Source organism: Melanotaenia boesemani, chromosome 3 (assembly GCF_017639745.1).
Source record: "Melanotaenia boesemani isolate fMelBoe1 chromosome 3, fMelBoe1.pri, whole genome shotgun sequence".
In the NCBI taxonomy this organism is placed as follows: Eukaryota; Metazoa; Chordata; class Actinopteri; order Atheriniformes; family Melanotaeniidae; genus Melanotaenia; species Melanotaenia boesemani.
This window is the reverse complement of record NC_055684.1, coordinates 28,250,610-28,267,515: the sequence shown is the minus strand read 5'-3', so window position 1 is coordinate 28,267,515 and position 16,906 is coordinate 28,250,610. Positions and strand designations below refer to the sequence as shown.

Genomic DNA, 16,906 nt, shown 5'->3' with positions numbered 1-16,906 from the left:
TGTTTATTATATGTATCACAAAATAATTGTTTGAGGACTGCAGATAGTGATTAGAATTGTGAAGCAGGAATTTTTTATGATTAAGTGATTTTAGCTGCTTAACAGTCCACAGTTGTCATTGTCTGATTCTCTTCTTCCTGACAAAACATTCCTTTTCAGTGGGAGACAGATGTGGACTGGAAGCAGGATAGACAAGCACACACACACACACAGTGTCCACTACATCACACTGATATAAATCATGCATAAGGACATCTGCTATTGTCCTGCTGAAATAACCATTTACCTTAAGCACATAAGGCAACACAATGGGTTGTTCACGATCAAAAGAAACAGACAAAAAAAATCAGATAGTGAGTTATGTATAATACAAACAGTTCTCAACTGTAAATCTAGACAATCCTGGGCCTGACACCACCTTATCTGACACATCTTCCTCTTGCTTCCAACACATATCGCATTTGGTCTAGTGGATATATCAAGTTCTTTATCCCCAACACCTGCTGTTTTTGGCTGCAAAATCCTTTTGTTTTACAGCAGCAAATGACTGAAACAATTAACCCTAAAGCTCACTTCAGAAACTTAAGTTTTAAACTGCAATAGATTATAACTGATCATTGCTCTTGTGTACCACCAGATAACGCTCGCATGTGTACATACATTTATACGCACATTGTCTTCTTATACACACATACATGCATGCAGACACAAACGCATATACAGATGTTTCTTCATTCTTCTTTCCTAATAATACTAGCTTAGTACATTTTCTTCTTATTCCAGCTATTTTTATGTTATTTGATTTACATGCTTGTTTCTTTGAGTTGTTTTATATGTTTATGTCTTGACATTTATCTGTTTTAGTATATTCTTTTTGTTATCTGTAGTGGGACCTCTTGTGTAAATGTTTATTTAAATAACATAACTGATTCAACTTTTGTTGTATTTTAGAAAATATCTCAACTGTTATGGAAATTAGGTTTGCAATTGCACTCAACTATTAATGATTTATCTAAAAGACAAGTGTAACACATAAAAATAACTGAACAACCACAATATAGCCATATCTATACTCACGATAGACTAAAACTATAGAGATATATGCTGAAGCATTACATTATTGCTCAACATTTTTACCAGAACCAAGCTTGCAACAGAGGCATGTCTTCATTTTTTTGTTTTGTAAAAGTATCACCAATTGTAAACAGTAAATGAAATTGAACCCTAAACTGCATTTTGTACAAGCTGTTAATGTGTAATGACAACCATAAGTAAAAGCTGTGAAAGTTTTGTTCATTGTTTACATAAGGTTATGTTTACTCTGCATTAGCAGATATCCATTTACATGTGATGAACCCTACAGTATAACTGAGAACCTGATTTACAGTCTTATTTTCAAATGCCAGGTTCATATTTAGATGGTGCCACACCTGGTCTCTTGACTAATTCTTTACTTACACCCTTCTGAAAATAAAGGGGTCAATAAAGGCTAAATTTGCTTGTTATTCCTACATTTTGTAGGTAGATAGATGTAGAAACATTTTGGGAGAAATAATTGTCCCTTTGTTAGTAAGCGTAGTTACAGTTTGAAGGACACTAGACGGCAGGTTATGCTTCATTTCATGTTTGGTTACAGGTTGTTTAAACAAAAGTAAGATTAGATCTTGACATTACATGAGTGAGGTTTCTGTTAATCTTTGTCAGTGAAAATCCTTGTAAAAATTCAAATTTCAGTGCTTTTGTCTGACAAAGTCCCCTTCTGATGTAAAAGTCTCATATTCTAGTTTACAAGCCACACAATAGCTGTTTGTCACGCAGGTTTCCCGGGAGACAGACATGGTTTGGTAACTGGTTCCACATCATGTGATCAAACCAGTTGAGGTGTGTAAGGTGTATGTGTTGTGTAGCCTCAAGTCTTTATGCAACACGTTGCGTTATCAGAGTGGGTCAAAGGTATGTGAAGTTTTGAAAATGGAGACAGAAAACTTGTTTCTCAAGACACAGTAAACTGGAAACTGCAAGAGGAAGAAACACATGACACGCTGCTGCTCATGAGCTGGCCATGAAGCACTAATAGTTCAAATTCCACTGAAGGTAAGTATCAAGGTGGAGCCTGTTTGTTTTTTGTTTAGTTTTTTTTTTGTTAAAAAAGACTTGTGGACTTTAACCTTATGAGGATTGTGTTGGTTACTCTTTAATGAGAACTCAAAGCAGGAAGTTTCAGAACTCTGTGAGACTGAATCTGAGACAGTCATGAAAAAATAAATGAAAAGAGAGGGAGAGACGTGGGAGAAAATGGGTGAGACATCTTCTGAGTCAGTCCAGTGACGTGCTTTAGTGAAATCTCCATATACTTCACATCATTTTGACAGAGTGCTGAGCTGAACAACACTTGGATGTACACTCTTTTAAAATGGATTACCTAGCATGGATTTCTTAACACAGTAAGTAATTTAGACAAGTATACTGTGAGATTACTGGTATGACTTGAAAGCATTTCTGTAGTTACCTTAACATTTTACTCTTTTATCTTAAGACTACTTGTATTTGTGTAAATGTCCTCTAAGAAGGAACTATCATAATGTATCCTTACTAAATGGATCTGTGAATATAACAAATAAGGTTTACGGCTACCAAGTCTGTTTAGTTTGAATTAAATCTGTTCAGGTTTTTATTCAATATAAGGAAAACAAGTCATTTATATCTCTTTATCAGCAGGCCATGAACAAAGGTGAAACCACAGTAACGCTCCCCCTCCATGCTTGAACAGTTTGTTGTCATTTCAGTCTTCGCCTCTTGCTAGGATAACATCAAGTTAATGTTTTTCTCCAAGGGACGAGGAGGATGAAGATAACACACCTGCTAGACAAGGTTTTCGTGTTGTTCCTGGATAAGGTTATGTGTGGGAAAAATGCAGTAGAACTCTGAGGCAGAATGATTCTCTCTGGAAGGTCCATCTGGTGGGTTTTGTTGACTTTATGCCTGTCATCTTGGAGTTTGGAGATTTCTCAGCATGACAACACTGAAGTGAACTGCTTACAGGTACAGTATGTCACACAGTGTGATAAACTCAAGGCCACATTCCCTGCACCGCAATAAATCGAGTACTGTTTTTATCTCATAACATTTTTAATTTCCTTTTAGAATTGGTGTAGCTTGCTCTGACATTTAATTTCCTTTCTAACTGATTACGTGTTTTATTCTCACATATTTTAATTAAAAACAAAGAGATATACAGTGGCCATCTGCCAGCTTTACACAACAGAGAGGTGTCATAAAGTAAATATTTGCTGTACTTTCTCATGCAGTTAAATGTACAATGGCTTTACAAAAGCTTTTTGTCTTTTTTTAAGGGCCTTTCTGAATGCACCGTGCAAGATGTTATTCCTATTACAAGTGACACTGTGGATGTTAGGAAGATAAATGCTGATTTCAGGCTGAACTGTAAGGACAGAAAAATGTGCACATTATGTCTAGTGATAGACATAGAACTCTACATACCCCTTGATGAAGAAGAAAGCCACTCTGGGGCTGATGAAGAGGATTTCACTGAGGAGATAAGAAATGTAAAAGGTATGTATGTTTTAAGACCGGTTATCATCAATTAATTTAATTAGCCTTTATTTCACTGGAGATTCTTGACTGCAAACTCGCATAACTTTGCCAGTAGGCAAACCACCTGCAAGGAATAATAGCTCTTATTAGTCTTTACTCGTGTCAAAATTACACAATACGCATTCACAAGCTGAAGCAGTTTTGACAGCAGTCCAAGAACTGGCAGTGAGTCGTTGAACAGCATTTTGTTGGCAGTTATCACAGGAAGAATGAAAGTGAAAACCTAAACCAATCTGCTAGAACAGTCATGAAACTTACTGTTCTATGTAATATCAATGTACTTGGAAATTCCAAGAAGTAGTTTTATTTGAATGAAAATGCCCTTAAATCATGTGAGGGATTAAAGTGCTTCTTTAATGGATTAATATGTCTAAGTCCATTTTTATCTCCACCTCTATATTGTTTTCTTTGTGACAGTGTGTTACAAAACAGCAGTCACCGTGCAAACATGCAAGAAGGTGGAGTTTACTGTAAACCGTACAGCTCTTAATCACCAAAACCAGGCCAAGGTACTGTAGATTGCTATGTACTCTTTGCTACAATTAAATTAATCCTCACTTTCAGGCACCTCTTTTTATAATCTCTATGTTTGTAACCTATGCAGGTGTCCTTGATGATCACTCCCCCAGATGGGTTTCCCTACAGCTGTAGAATGTATGTTTACCCCCCTAAAAACATAAGCCTAAAGCAAGAGGTTGATGCACCTTCTCTAGAAGACGGTAAGGTTTAAACATAAGCACACATTGAAAAATTCAGCTCAGTTATTATAAATCATCTGAAGACACCTTGTATATAATGAAGAGAAACCCAGTGACTCCCACTGAGTAAGCACTTTATAACATGTGTGGTGTTTTGACATTTATTCCTGTTTGTCCTCAGTGTGTTCCCGGGAGCTTATGCATGGACATGCAATGTGTCAGGGTAAACCAAACAAACACAAACAAACAATACTTGGTTTTCTCTGTGCCATATTTTCCTGGACAGATATAAACCCTACTTTCTTATTTTCTTTACAGTACCTGCAGTCAGAAGTGTAATAAATCAAACAAGCAGGGAGATGGAGCTGCTGTTCGGGGGAAGGAATAAGAACCCCGTCTCTTTGTGTATCCAGTATGAGAAGAATGGAACCTGCCAGGTCGGTGTGAACAGTTCAGTTACAAGATGTTTATTGACTTTAATGCACTGGGTGAAGATGTATAAACCCTTTAAATACATAAAAGAAAAGGAAAAAACTAGCATCACAGTTGTGAAAGCAATTTTATCACATGATAACTTACATTTTCTGTCAACGTTGTTTGATGTGGAGAGAACTTTAATTTCATTGTCAGTCTAGATAATATTGGGTGTTTTAAAACAGAAATTTAATATGTTCGTTTGCAGAGTTGGCCCATATAAGCCAAGAAAATAGCTTTCCTAACATTTCACTACTAGATCTTCATCAGGCAAATAATTCCTGTATTCAAAACTAATTAGGAAGTAGCTGTAAACATCCAAAATTTCTCCAAATGTCATCAAAAGACATAAATGCTAATGGTAAAATATTTTAAAACTCAAATGATTTGGGGGGGAAAAACAGACAGGGGGATGAAAATCAAACAAGGACAGAACACCACATAATAAATATAGAAAAACTATTTAAAATAAAGGAAGACATTTTTAAGGAACTTTCTATGAGTGCCATTGCAGCTGCTGCCTGTTATGTCTGTTTAACTCTAAAGAAGTTGTCTGAATCCTGAAGCCCTGAGTATATGACACCGTCATGCCATGCTTCAGTTCAGTGAGTGAAACTGTGCAGTCAGATTATCATCTGAGCTAAAGTATACATGTTGATTTAGAACACTAAAAAAAGCCTTGAGGCTGATTCTGCAATAAGTTCTAACCAAGTGACTTTAGGTTGAAATAGTGTCATGATTAAGAATTCTTTCTTAACTATGTAAGGCATAAACATATCCTATATACAAAGCATATATCCCTCAATGTATTCAATGTTTCCTCACAGAGTTGGAACCGAATGACAATCCCACTGGATTCTGTGGCCCCCTGCATGTGTTTCCAGGTATAGTCTCTTTTTAACTTCTGAATAACACATCAACAGTCTTTTTCAGGCAGATGTGACTAATATATTTGCCTGCTTGTATGTACAATAGGCATGGGATGACCAAAGCCATAGTCGCATTCAATACTGCCCCTTCCAAAAAACAGGTGAGAGTTTATACAATACTGAGCCCCTCTGGTGACAAAAATAGAAACAAAATTAACCCGTGGCCATGTGTTTCTAATGCGTGGCCACATTGAATGGTGTACCTGGTTTGTAAATCATAACTGCCCATAAATATGTACATAACTAACACATGACTACTAGTTAGTTATCTTACATTAATGCGTGGTCACGAATTCATTTTTTTTTCTCAGATCTATATCACAGAAGGGACTCAGTACAATACTTTTGTTTTTATTCTGCATGATTTCTTTCAGGGTGAAGGTTAGATGGGTAGTTACCTCCAATATGTTGATGCCACAATCTACTTTTTGCATATTCTAGAATTTCCACGTGACTTGCAACAAAACATGTGGAAAAACGTGTCCGTTCATGTGAGTCTGAGCAAAATGAACGACAAAAGCACAATGCTGTCATGGAACGTGTCCGCCCCCTGCAGGCTGGAGGGTGAAGTTTGGCTCTGCTACAAAACCAACTGCAAGAGGGAAAATGACTTCAGACAGCAGCTGACCCGTGGTGTATGGAGACAAAACAGCAAGGGATTCTGGGTAAGAACAGTGCATATGCTGGGCTTTGTATCCCTCATCTTCAGTTTATTTTTCTTTTAAAACCTCAACCTGCAAAATCAAATGTTATCCTTTTCCCAACTGTATATCTGTATATAATTGACAATTGTCCCCACTTTAGGAGAAAAAAGGTGAATTCCAAAACATTGATGGACAATTTTCACAGTGCATAATGGTAAAGTATTAATAAAAGTTTTCTGTCATATACACATACTTGCATAGTTAGAGAAGATGAATACATCCGTTTGGTGTTTTTCATTTGTGCAGGTCAAAGTAAAAGGAATGGAACATGAGTTTGGTCCAATATGTACTGACGACAGTAAGTGTGTTTGTAATTACAGAAGCTAGTGCTAGTTGGAGCGCAACTTGTTTTACTAAAATGCAGTAAAGCACCAACCAGTGCAGCTTTTCATAAAGTGGTTATGTGTTGTGTTGCTTGCAGCTGGTAGATGGCGCTGGAGTCTCCTGGTTGTTGGTGTAATACTGCTTATTTGCTTGACATCGCTCGTGTTTTATTTCCATCATGACTGTGTCAAGAGTAAGTTTTCCATTTATATCTTTATTAAATTTAAATGTGTTAATCATCCCACATCTTTTTAAAATTATTCTCAAACACTGCATCTATTGAATAGTCTGTTATTTTCCTCACATAGTTTGTGCTTCAAAAATTTGTCTAAATATAAATATTCTTGTGGTAAATCTGATGCACCATCAAGATTATTAACTTGTACCTTTCTGAATTTTACAGAATGGGCATGGAGCTGGCACCTTGGAGGATTTGTAAAGGGTTAGTTTTTTCCCCCTCTACCTCTCTAAAAAAAGGACAGAAAACATTAAATCAAAATGCCACAAGGCATCATGTATAATACAAGACATCTCTGATCTTTTTTTTTTTTCTCCTTCTTAAGTTGGCAGAAAAGGCCATGTGGTGCTGCTGAGCCCCCCAGATGTGGATGATAGTGTGTCAGAGTCAGTGTGTAAGCTCGGGTTCTTCCTCCACCGCAAGGGCTTCAGTGTGACTGTGGACCAGTGGTGCAGGAAGGAACAATGCGCTCTGGGGCCTCTGCCATGGCTGCACTCAAAGTTGCTGAAGCTCAACAGTACGGATGTTCGTGTTTTGCTCGTTTTGACCCCCAAAGCGTTGGACAAAACAGCAAACTGGACCCACATGCACAGAAATGAAGGAGAAGACTCCCAGCTGTTAAAGTCTCCTTACTCTGACCTGTTTACTGCCTCCTTGTTCCTCATGGAAACAAACAAGCAGCTGGGCAAACGTTTTGTTCTGGTTAGATTTGACTCCCAAACAAAGCAGTGTCACAGCAGCAACAATAGTTTACCACCGTTGTTTCATGGACTGCCTCTCTTCCACCTCCCCTCTCAGACTCAATCGCTTCTCACTGAGCTGACTGTCATAAAGACGGAGAGGATAACAGGTGGACAGGACTGGACAGGATGGACGGGGGGTACTTGAAGTGGTTAGAGGATAAAGACAATTTTAACACCATCATGTATGGTGAATGTTTTTGTGGAAACATGTTAATGAAACTTTGAATTACCCAGAAATATTCATTATCATTAGCTGTACCACTTTATCCAATGCTGGGTAAGCTGGAGCCTATCCCAGCATTTTTAGCATTCACATACTTTACCCAGAAATATTACAGTAAATGGTCCTTTTGTACTGTAGACATGAAGGACGTGTTCATCTGAGTTAGATGTGATGAAGAATGAAGAAAAGACATTTTTTTATGAAGAATTAAGACTCTAGAAATGACCAAACAACATCTTAATGGTGGAAAAATACATTTAAAAAGTTATTTATCTATAATGCATTTGTGTTGCTCTAAATGCTCACCCTTTCTGCTTAGGCAAAATCATTTTCCAAGGCAGTCTGGTTGTGCAATTTTTATATACTTTACATACAATACTAAACATGCTGTAAACTAAAGGAGCAAGAGAGGGTGGAGTGATTGTGTATGAGGCAGAATATTAAAAAATGTTAAGAAGTAACAGAATCATTTATACGTCTGTGGCTCATATGAGCTATTTAAAAAAATATTGCTCTGGTTAAATTAATCAGTTTGTTGGTTTGTTTCAGTAGTTTTCTTGGGATTTTTTGTCCTCCTCAAAGAATATGAGTCTTATTTTTAAAGCAGTGAAAAATTATACTTTATATCCTGCAGACATATTATACCTATTTGCTCTATGTGTCTTCACAGCCGTCTATAAATAAACGTGCATGTACATGAAACTTGTGATCAGCCTTGTGTCGGTGGATCTCATTGGTGCAACGTAGTGACAATTTTCAGACCACGCATGAGTGCTTAGTAAGGGTTTCTCTACACTCCGGAGGGGCGGTGCAGGATGTTTAAGAAAGTCTCCGCCCGCTCGGGATGTTTTAGTTACTGTTTGTTAACAAACACAACAGGCTTTACAAGCGTTAAAAACATCTTCCCGTTTGGATTCAGCCCGTTTACACTTGACAAAGAAGATTTGTTTAATTTTCCTGCAACATGGAGGTAAGAAATAAACGAAATTAATCTCTGTAGTTTATTTTTAAGTGGCCTTGCCAGTGCGCGCGATGCGTGTGAAAGAGAGAGAGAGAAATTGAACATGTGATACAGAGACTGGCTCATATATCAAAACTCAGTTGGAGAAACTTTAAGTAGCAGTGTAAAAATAATTACAGGGTGGGGGAGAAGGGCCGCACAAGCCTGGAAAAGGGTAGAACATGTAAATCAGACCATGAAATAAATAAATAGGCTAAACAAAGGGTCTAGTTTTTAGAAAATACTGAGCTGATTATTACAACCAAAGTGGTCATGTAATGTAGACGATAAAAATGTTCTAAAAGCAAATAGCCAATGATATTCTTTTACTTAACAATTATTTACTTAGGATCATCCTGGATTGTATAGCGTCAATCAGTGCTGCACAAAGACTTGTTTGTGTAGTGAGAAAAACTTGCCTTGAGCCAAACTTTTTTATCAGGGTTCCTTCAGCATTATTGATGTTTAATTGTGCACTGTTGTCTCATTTGGTGGTTTAATGATTATTAAAACCTCATCGTAAAATAAAACACACAGTTTATGCTTAATATTATACCCTTGTAGACAGTTGGTAAGATGTTTCTGTATCTAAATGCTGCTTTATGAAAAAAAAAAAAAAAAAGGTCGTGTTGAACCAGATCATTATTGCATTCATTTACCGATGTAAATGTCAGTTTATGCTGAATATTAATTTGAATTAAATTTCTTATTCTTGAGGTGGTACATTGGAGGCCGGTGAGATTCTAGGGGTGGCCCATGCCCTCCAAGCCCACATTTTGGTCCAATCCTTGAGATTGCGTTGACTATGTCGCAAAAAAGTGGTGCACTTATATTGTATAAGTACATGAAGTGGAAATAAACAAATAAAAATGTTGGCCATTTGAGTCAGACAGTCAGCTCAGGTAATGCATATATAAGTCTGCATCCTGGCACTTGCCATCTACCTGAACACTACTGCCTATCAGTCACCCTCCTACATTTGGCAGCCCGCTACTCTAGCAGCTTCCCCTATCAGGACAGCAATGCACATAGCAAAAACTGCTTTAAAATACACAAGATGCTGTTTATCAAGTCTCCAAACTACCCAGATACTAATCTGGTAGGATTTATGTGAAGCAAGCCCAATCCATAAACACCACACTTCTATTTGAAGATTCAATTCTATTTAAAGGCAAAACTGTCGGCTGTGATAGGCTTCCTGCCTTCTGTGACTTTAAACAGGAAAATCAGGTGTTGTTGATATTTTGGGGGAGATTGACTGTTTTTCTTCTGGTCAGATGGGAGTGAAGAGGCTTCACAGAAACCTGCTACAGGCTCTGTGGTTGTGGAGTCTGTTGACTGTTCATGTGCTCAGCTGTCCAGATTCCTGCAGGAAGTGTTCAGGGCAAGAAACGCACCAGTGTGAAGAATGCAGAACTGGCTGGACACTCCATAATAAAACATGTGTAGGTACTGTATATAGGACTTCATACAAGAGTCAGGAAGTCTTCGTATGTGATTGACATGTGAGAGTAAATAAAGACCTGTTTTTGTCTGTTTTAGACATTGATGAGTGTGGCACAGAGCTGGATAACTGTTTACCAAACAGTTACTGCTTTAACACAGAGGGATCCTTTGAATGCAGAGGTCAGTCCTCAAGAAATGTTGTGTTTTATGTTATGTTATAGTTTTATTTCAGTTCTTTGTGTTGTTTTAAGGTGACCCTGTAACATCATTCCAAGCACTACAGATAAAAACAGCATTTTGTTATATTCTGGCACATTTACAAAAATGTTTATGAATGTGCAGTTTGTGTTGAACCAGAGTTTCTTCTGACACAAAAGAAGTAACCAAAATCTCATTTTTAGTAGTTTTAAAAATGATATTTTACATTAGTAACAATCTGAGAAGCAGTGTGGTCTGTAAATAAAACAAAGTAAATCATTTCTGTTTTCTCAGGTTGTGATGTGGCCTGTGTGGGGTGTATGGGTGGTGGACCGGCTCGCTGCCGGAAATGTGCTCCTGGATATAGACTGACAGGATCCAAGTGCTTGGGTAATTTAAAATAGGAAAGCACGTTGTGTTGTTTGGAGACTGCAGTAATATTTACTTGTGATTTGTTCAGACGTAGATGAATGCAGTGACCGGGTCCTTGCCTGCCGTGGCCTGGATGAGATCTGTATCAACACAGAGGGCTCCTTCCGTTGTGAATGTGCTCAAGGCTTCAACCGCAAAGACAGCGTTTGCGAGAGGAAGCAGATTCCTTGTGAGTGTGTTCTAATGTTAATGATCTTTGCTTTAAAAACTGAAACACACATAACTCAGAGAAAGAAAACGTCTTGCCTCTCCTCCTCTCCTCCATCTCCCCCTGCAGGTGTTCAGGAGAAGGGTCTGTTTGAGGATATCCAGGATGATGAGGTGGAGGTGCTGCAAAAGATGTTCTTTGGGGTGGTGCTGTGTGCTCTGGGCACACTTGCAGCAAAAGGAGATTTGGTTTACACATCTGTATTCATGGGAGCAGCTGCAGCTATGGCGGGTTACTGGCTTTCTGATAGAGGGGACCGTTTGATAGACGGCTTTCTAAAGGGCCGTTAAAACTGCTAGTAGTTAGAAAAACAGGACATGTCCCAAAACAGATGGGCAAATGTGTGTGACACTGCTTAGCAAGGAATCTGAAGCAACACAGTATTATATTTTGAGTTAAGTTAGAGGGTGCAGAGTAGGGCTCTTAATCGTTAGGTATAACATGACTTGATTAAATTTGGATCAAAATCAAATTATTCTCAGTTCACAACAAAAGATGAATGCAAAAAAGCAGACGCACATTTGAAAGAGTAAAGTGTATGTATAGTTATTATATCTAAGGCAATTTATAATACAGGACTAAAAGGTTTATAAATATTAGTTTATTACTAAAATAAGTACTAAAGATTAATTAAATTAAACAGGCTATCCATCTGTAGTTACACAGGATTTTAAATAACTTGTGATAAAGGAATGTGATGTCATCCTGAAGTGACATTTTATTAAAGTTTTTACATAAGCTGACTGAAATGTATGGCAGTATATAAACATGTACCATATACAGTACCAGTCAAATGTTTGAAAACACTTCTCCATTAAATCCAATAGTAAAGTGTGTCCAAACCTGGTAGTGTGCGTCCCAAAACTGTGTGTGAGACAATTACCTTACGTGCTACATCATCTGTGGGAACTGTGGCTTGAATGTACATTTGTGTTTGCTTAGCAATGGATGTCAGTACCTTAAGTAAAGGTTTCCGTAACTTTTACCTTTGTTAAACCTTGCAGCACTTGCATAAGTCTTGAGAATAAATGGATGTTTTTTTTTGCCTGTTTACTATTTGGGAGTTTGGTGATGTGGCTCAGGATTCTGGCAGATATGAGCAAAGATATGTTGTTCATAACATTACATTCACTGAGCTGGCACTTTTATCCTAAGTGACTTACAACATTTAATGGCAACTTTGGCTTCATTTTTACGCTCAACGATACCTTCTCTCAACTTTCATTTTCCCAGTCTGGTTCCTTCTTTCCTGCAGCATCATAAATCTCAAACAGTCCCTAAATGTTTACCATCGCCAAAGACAGAACTGGTTGTTTCCCAATGAATTTCTAGACCGAGTTTATTGATAAACTTTAAAGGCTAAACAAAAGATTTGCATACTAAATGTCTCAAAAGATGACATTAATAAACAGTGACTCGGCCAGCCTGCAGTAGAGGAATGTTTGGAATGGGGCAGGTCTAACTGGTTAGCATTGACAACTCTTGAAGTAAAATACTTACACTTTACACACACTAGCAACATTTGTTATCCACATTCCTGGAGCTGTAACTGTACAGCTGTAGCCTAAAGCTGAGAAACCACATTTCACCACTTGTTGTTTTTCAGCCTGGGCTATCACGTGACAGTGGCATTTTGCTTTACAGCACCCCATCATAGGCCAGCAACTTGATATCAACACACTGGCTGCCTTGAACGTGCACCCATGGTTGTGACAGAGCAAAAGGTAAGACAAGAGGCTGAAGAGGGATCAGATAACAGACAGGTTACACAACGGAAGTTCAGTAGTGCTGCTTTAAGATTGCACATGTCTGATAAGAAAGTTGTAAAGGTTGAACAGATTTTAAATTAGAGAAGAACATCACAAAGACAGAAAGAAAGTCACCTTTATTTGATGGATATAAACAAGCTGGCCAACACTCAATAATATTATTCTGATACATCACATACAATAGCAAACTGGGGCACTGAGGACAGCCTCCTATAGTTAAAAAAAATAACTGAACATTACATAGTATCCATGCGTCATTCAAAATGTACTCTTCCTGTAGCAACTCTGATAAAATTCTTTTAAATAGATTTTTCTCTTTCACATGATCAACACATCCACACACATACACCCTCATCAAACAAGAAGTTGCAGTTATGCACATACACACGCATAAAACTCTCTTTTCTGAAGACATTTACACCAGCAACCCCAAAAACATGCTGCACTCTCACAAAACTGCACAGGCTGTCTACTAAGGGGACACAGTAAGTGAGACACACATCACTCTCAAACACAACATCACACCGTCACAATGCACGATGCAGATGCAGGTAATGCATGAGGAATGACGCTTCATGGGAGATTAGCTCACGTTCGCACAAATGATCATTCAGCATGCTGGACACACATTGAATTTGTTCCTAAGTCTTTACTGTACAGCTCAAAACATTTACTTGTACAGACAGTACAGTCTCAAACTGGCATATATAATAAGCGAAAACAATAGAAAAAATAAAGCTTGAAATAAAAATAATGACAATAATAAAAAAGTAAAAACCAATATTTGCTCTGTCAAACAAAAATATTTCTGGCATTGGTCACAGTGATTTATATAATCCAAAGATTTCAGCAACAAATGAAAGAAAAGCAACCTGTTCACAGCAATAAAAAGAAAATTATGTAAGCTTTTCATTCTTCTGAAGGCCTTTGGAAAAATAACTGGTGAATCTACAGGCTTTTCTACACTGCTGCTTTTAGGCACAGATTAAGCCTCGCCTTCCATGAGTGCGATGTCACTCATTCCCGACAACTCTTGCTCTTAACCCAGGGAAACAGCCCCTGCCTCTACGCCTCTGTGTCTTTTTTTTATCCTTTTATTTATCGATTGATTTATTTTTTTGACACAACAGTAGAGAAATCACTCTGCATAGAGAACAAGACATTTTTTTCCCATACATCATCACCATCAGTTGGCACGTAATGTAAAAACCAGCATGCGTGGGCACAATTAAAATGTTCCATTTTGTCTACCATGCAAATCATATAAGCTATATCATGGTAGGAAAACTCCCTACTTCAAGTATTCAGTAGATAAGGACCTGAAAATGGAGGATTTGTAGTCCACCCCCATGATGGTGAAGTGAGAGGATTTTTGCTCCTCTGTCTGTTTGCATTGTCTTTTCCCTTTTAAAAGAAAAGAAAAAAAAAGAAAAAATCCATCTTAGGACCTTTTTTCACAACATTTGTAAACACAAACAGCAGTCTTACACAACCTGTAGATTCTTGGTCAGACAGAAGCTGTAACGTGGAAAGCAGACATGTGAAAGACGATGTTTGGACCAGCTCGGTTTGTGGAAGATGAGTTAGATGGAAAGACGTTTATATACAACAACCAACATTTTGACACACAGGCACCATGAGGGGAAGGGGGAGGGGAACTGGGAATTTGTAACAGTCTATTTCATTTTTTTCCACAATACTGTAACAATGTATTGGTTTTTCTACGTAATCAGCAGTCAAGTTCACATACATCACCATTTCTGTTTACATGACGACAACGATAAAAACACACAAAAGAAATGCATCCAGACAGAGTCACCGAAACCTCTTCTTGGAGGATATTGTGATAGTCCTCATTCACAAGTGCAAGCCTCTGACTGCTGAGTGCAGCAGTCATAATCTCACTGCTACCTGTGTGAGCTACAAAATTAGGAAAAGAAAACCTTTTTTAAATTAAAAACACTTTTTTTTTCCATTTAAAGTTGTTACCACAGGCCAGGTGGTCTTCAACTGAGTCTCACATCAAGAAAGGAATGTAATGTCTTTTCTTTAGTTCTACATTGATTTAGATAAACGTCTATATTTTCCACAAACTGCTGCTCTAAAGCTCTTCTAGTTTTTTTTTTTTTTTTTTCCTGGGCTGTCCTGTATTTTCAGACAGGGAATGTTATTTTGCTGCTGACGGGTTTTCTCACAATATACAAATCACTCAACACTCTAAATAAGACATCTCTGATCTTCAGCCAGTTAGAAAAATAACCATAAAGAAAAAAAAACAACTTTTTGTCAGTTTGAAACAATTTTCTGACCACATATAGACACACTCTATAGATTTCTCTCTATATGTATAATATATGCATATCTATCATATGTGTACAGATTTTACGAGGCACAGGCCACCTTGTTAAGAAGGAGAAAACGAGTCACTATGTGTGGGGAGGTCACATAGACTACTGCTGGAAGAGTACAAGGGAGAAGGGAGCAGGAGTGTACTGTTGGTCAGAGACTGGGGCCATCAGGGCTACAATTAAACCTGCAGGGAAAACATCTACTGGGCATTCCCTCTACTTCACAGTCTATAATGATTCTTATAGTGATGTGACCATTGCTCACAAGCCCCTATTGTCAAATTGTATGTACAAAGCAGTCTTTTACAGTTTTTTATGAAGCCCATTGTGGGATCAAGTCCCTCTACTGTAAAAGCAATAAAAGATGCTCTCATTAGGTCTTCTGACACCATTTAGTTTGAGCACCAGCAAAAGCACCATTAGTAAAAAATCCTGCAACACAGAGGAGGTGCACATGTGCATAGTCTCAAAAACTCAAAATAATTTGAATGAATATTTTCTGTCCGCTCTCCTGGCTGTCCTGATTGGATGTTTAACACCAATTTAATTTACTTTAAATACTGATGGAAAATAAAAATGGTTTCCTTCAATGTCGATATCTGCATAGATTGATTTTTTTGACTACTTCTGATTTAAATGAGGTATTATGGAGAAAAACACACTGATGAGAGCCAAAGCCTTGAGATCAAAACTATCTCCAAAACTAGAGGGCCGTGCTCATGCAGCAAAGGAGACGCTGCAGTCAAAGCTCAAGGCGCTCTGTCAGCCCTAAGTGCTTCTTTGTGCCAACAAGAAATGAGAACAGAATGCTTAAAATTGCTCAAATCTGGCGTGTATGGAGCATGCTGGTAAAGGGACACATCATTGCACAAAAAAAAAAAGTTTTACATGAGATAAGAGATGATGGTGGGGTGTGTGTAAAAGTGAAATAAAGCTGAGACTATGTACCACAGAAGATAGCACAGCTCATTAATGCAATCGAAAGATGTAAAGATAAGATGGGACTCTGCACAATGAGAGATCATGATGGCCAGGTAGAGAGGTCAGATGTCACCAGGTGGGAAAAGAGAGTAGTAAAGATTGAGGATCTAATGACAGTCAGGCAGAGGAACCGCTGGGAGTCAGAGAAGTGAGTCAGGCAGGTGAAAAAGTAGCAGCAAATCTGCTTTTTTTAAAAAGTAAGAGTGATGAAAACAATACTGGGCAGGCAGAAAAGTCACACAGGATCTCTGCTGGGGACGATGAAGAGGTCTCCTTCGGCAGGAGACAGGCAGGCGAGGTGACTTCGGTGAGACCTCTGATGCAGGGGTGCCATGTTGATCACGTTTGTCAAAGCAACAATTTGGCATGCAGGACACCTGTCCCTCCATCAACGTCATGTTGCGGATGGTTTCTGAAGGAAGTGGAGAACGTCTCTTCTTGTTCACACAAACTAGAGGTCCCACATCACCTGAAGAAGAGCATGAAGACAGGGACTGTAAGATGCAGTGTGAAAATAAAACTACCAAAAAAAAAAAAAAAAGCCCTGCGTGTTTTAAATGCACTTTTGCAGTTGTG

General features: G+C 38.1%; 3 protein-coding genes across 11 annotated transcripts in view; 2 read left to right on the top strand and 1 right to left on the bottom strand.

Annotated features, from left to right (window-relative positions):
* Window positions 1-1,996: 1,996 nt before the first annotated feature.
* LOC121637377 (interleukin-17 receptor C-like) lies at window positions 1,997-8,655 on the top strand. Of its 2 annotated transcripts, none has more exons than XM_041981508.1 (15): window positions 1,997-2,094; window positions 2,834-3,042; window positions 3,354-3,573; window positions 4,033-4,124; window positions 4,220-4,334; window positions 4,495-4,536; window positions 4,632-4,750; window positions 5,615-5,671; window positions 5,763-5,817; window positions 6,158-6,381; window positions 6,521-6,574; window positions 6,667-6,718; window positions 6,842-6,937; window positions 7,148-7,186; window positions 7,308-8,655. In XM_041981508.1, the coding sequence occupies exons 2-15, from the start codon at window positions 2,935-2,937 to the stop codon at window positions 7,868-7,870; spliced, it is 1,836 nt and encodes a 611-aa protein (XP_041837442.1). In that variant the 5' UTR covers window positions 1,997-2,094; window positions 2,834-2,934; the 3' UTR covers window positions 7,871-8,655. The 2 variants fall into 2 exon arrangements, with proteins under 2 accessions (XP_041837442.1, XP_041837441.1); XM_041981507.1 differs by lacking the exon at window positions 1,997-2,094 and adding an exon at window positions 2,190-2,444.
* A 160-nt stretch (window positions 8,656-8,815) lies between these two features.
* LOC121637381 (protein disulfide isomerase Creld1) lies at window positions 8,816-12,288 on the top strand. Of its 3 annotated transcripts, none has more exons than XM_041981511.1 (6): window positions 8,816-8,918; window positions 10,226-10,397; window positions 10,491-10,574; window positions 10,887-10,982; window positions 11,053-11,193; window positions 11,302-12,288. In XM_041981511.1, the coding sequence occupies exons 1-6, from the start codon at window positions 8,913-8,915 to the stop codon at window positions 11,520-11,522; spliced, it is 720 nt and encodes a 239-aa protein (XP_041837445.1). In that variant the 5' UTR covers window positions 8,816-8,912; the 3' UTR covers window positions 11,523-12,288. The 3 variants fall into 3 exon arrangements, with proteins under 3 accessions (XP_041837445.1, XP_041837448.1, XP_041837446.1); XM_041981514.1 differs by having other exon boundaries at window positions 8,883-8,918; window positions 10,303-10,393; XM_041981512.1 differs by lacking the exon at window positions 8,816-8,918 and having other exon boundaries at window positions 10,255-10,393.
* Window positions 12,289-13,102: 814 nt separating this feature from the next.
* Window positions 13,103-16,906, bottom strand: part of erc2 (ELKS/RAB6-interacting/CAST family member 2) — a 44,491-nt gene continuing 40,687 nt past the window's right edge. For all 6 annotated transcript variants that reach the window (XM_041981501.1, XM_041981504.1, XM_041981503.1 and 3 more), the window contains one exon: window positions 13,103-16,799. The gene's annotated coding sequence lies outside the window, so the exon portion shown is untranslated. The remainder of the gene's footprint in view (window positions 16,800-16,906) is intronic.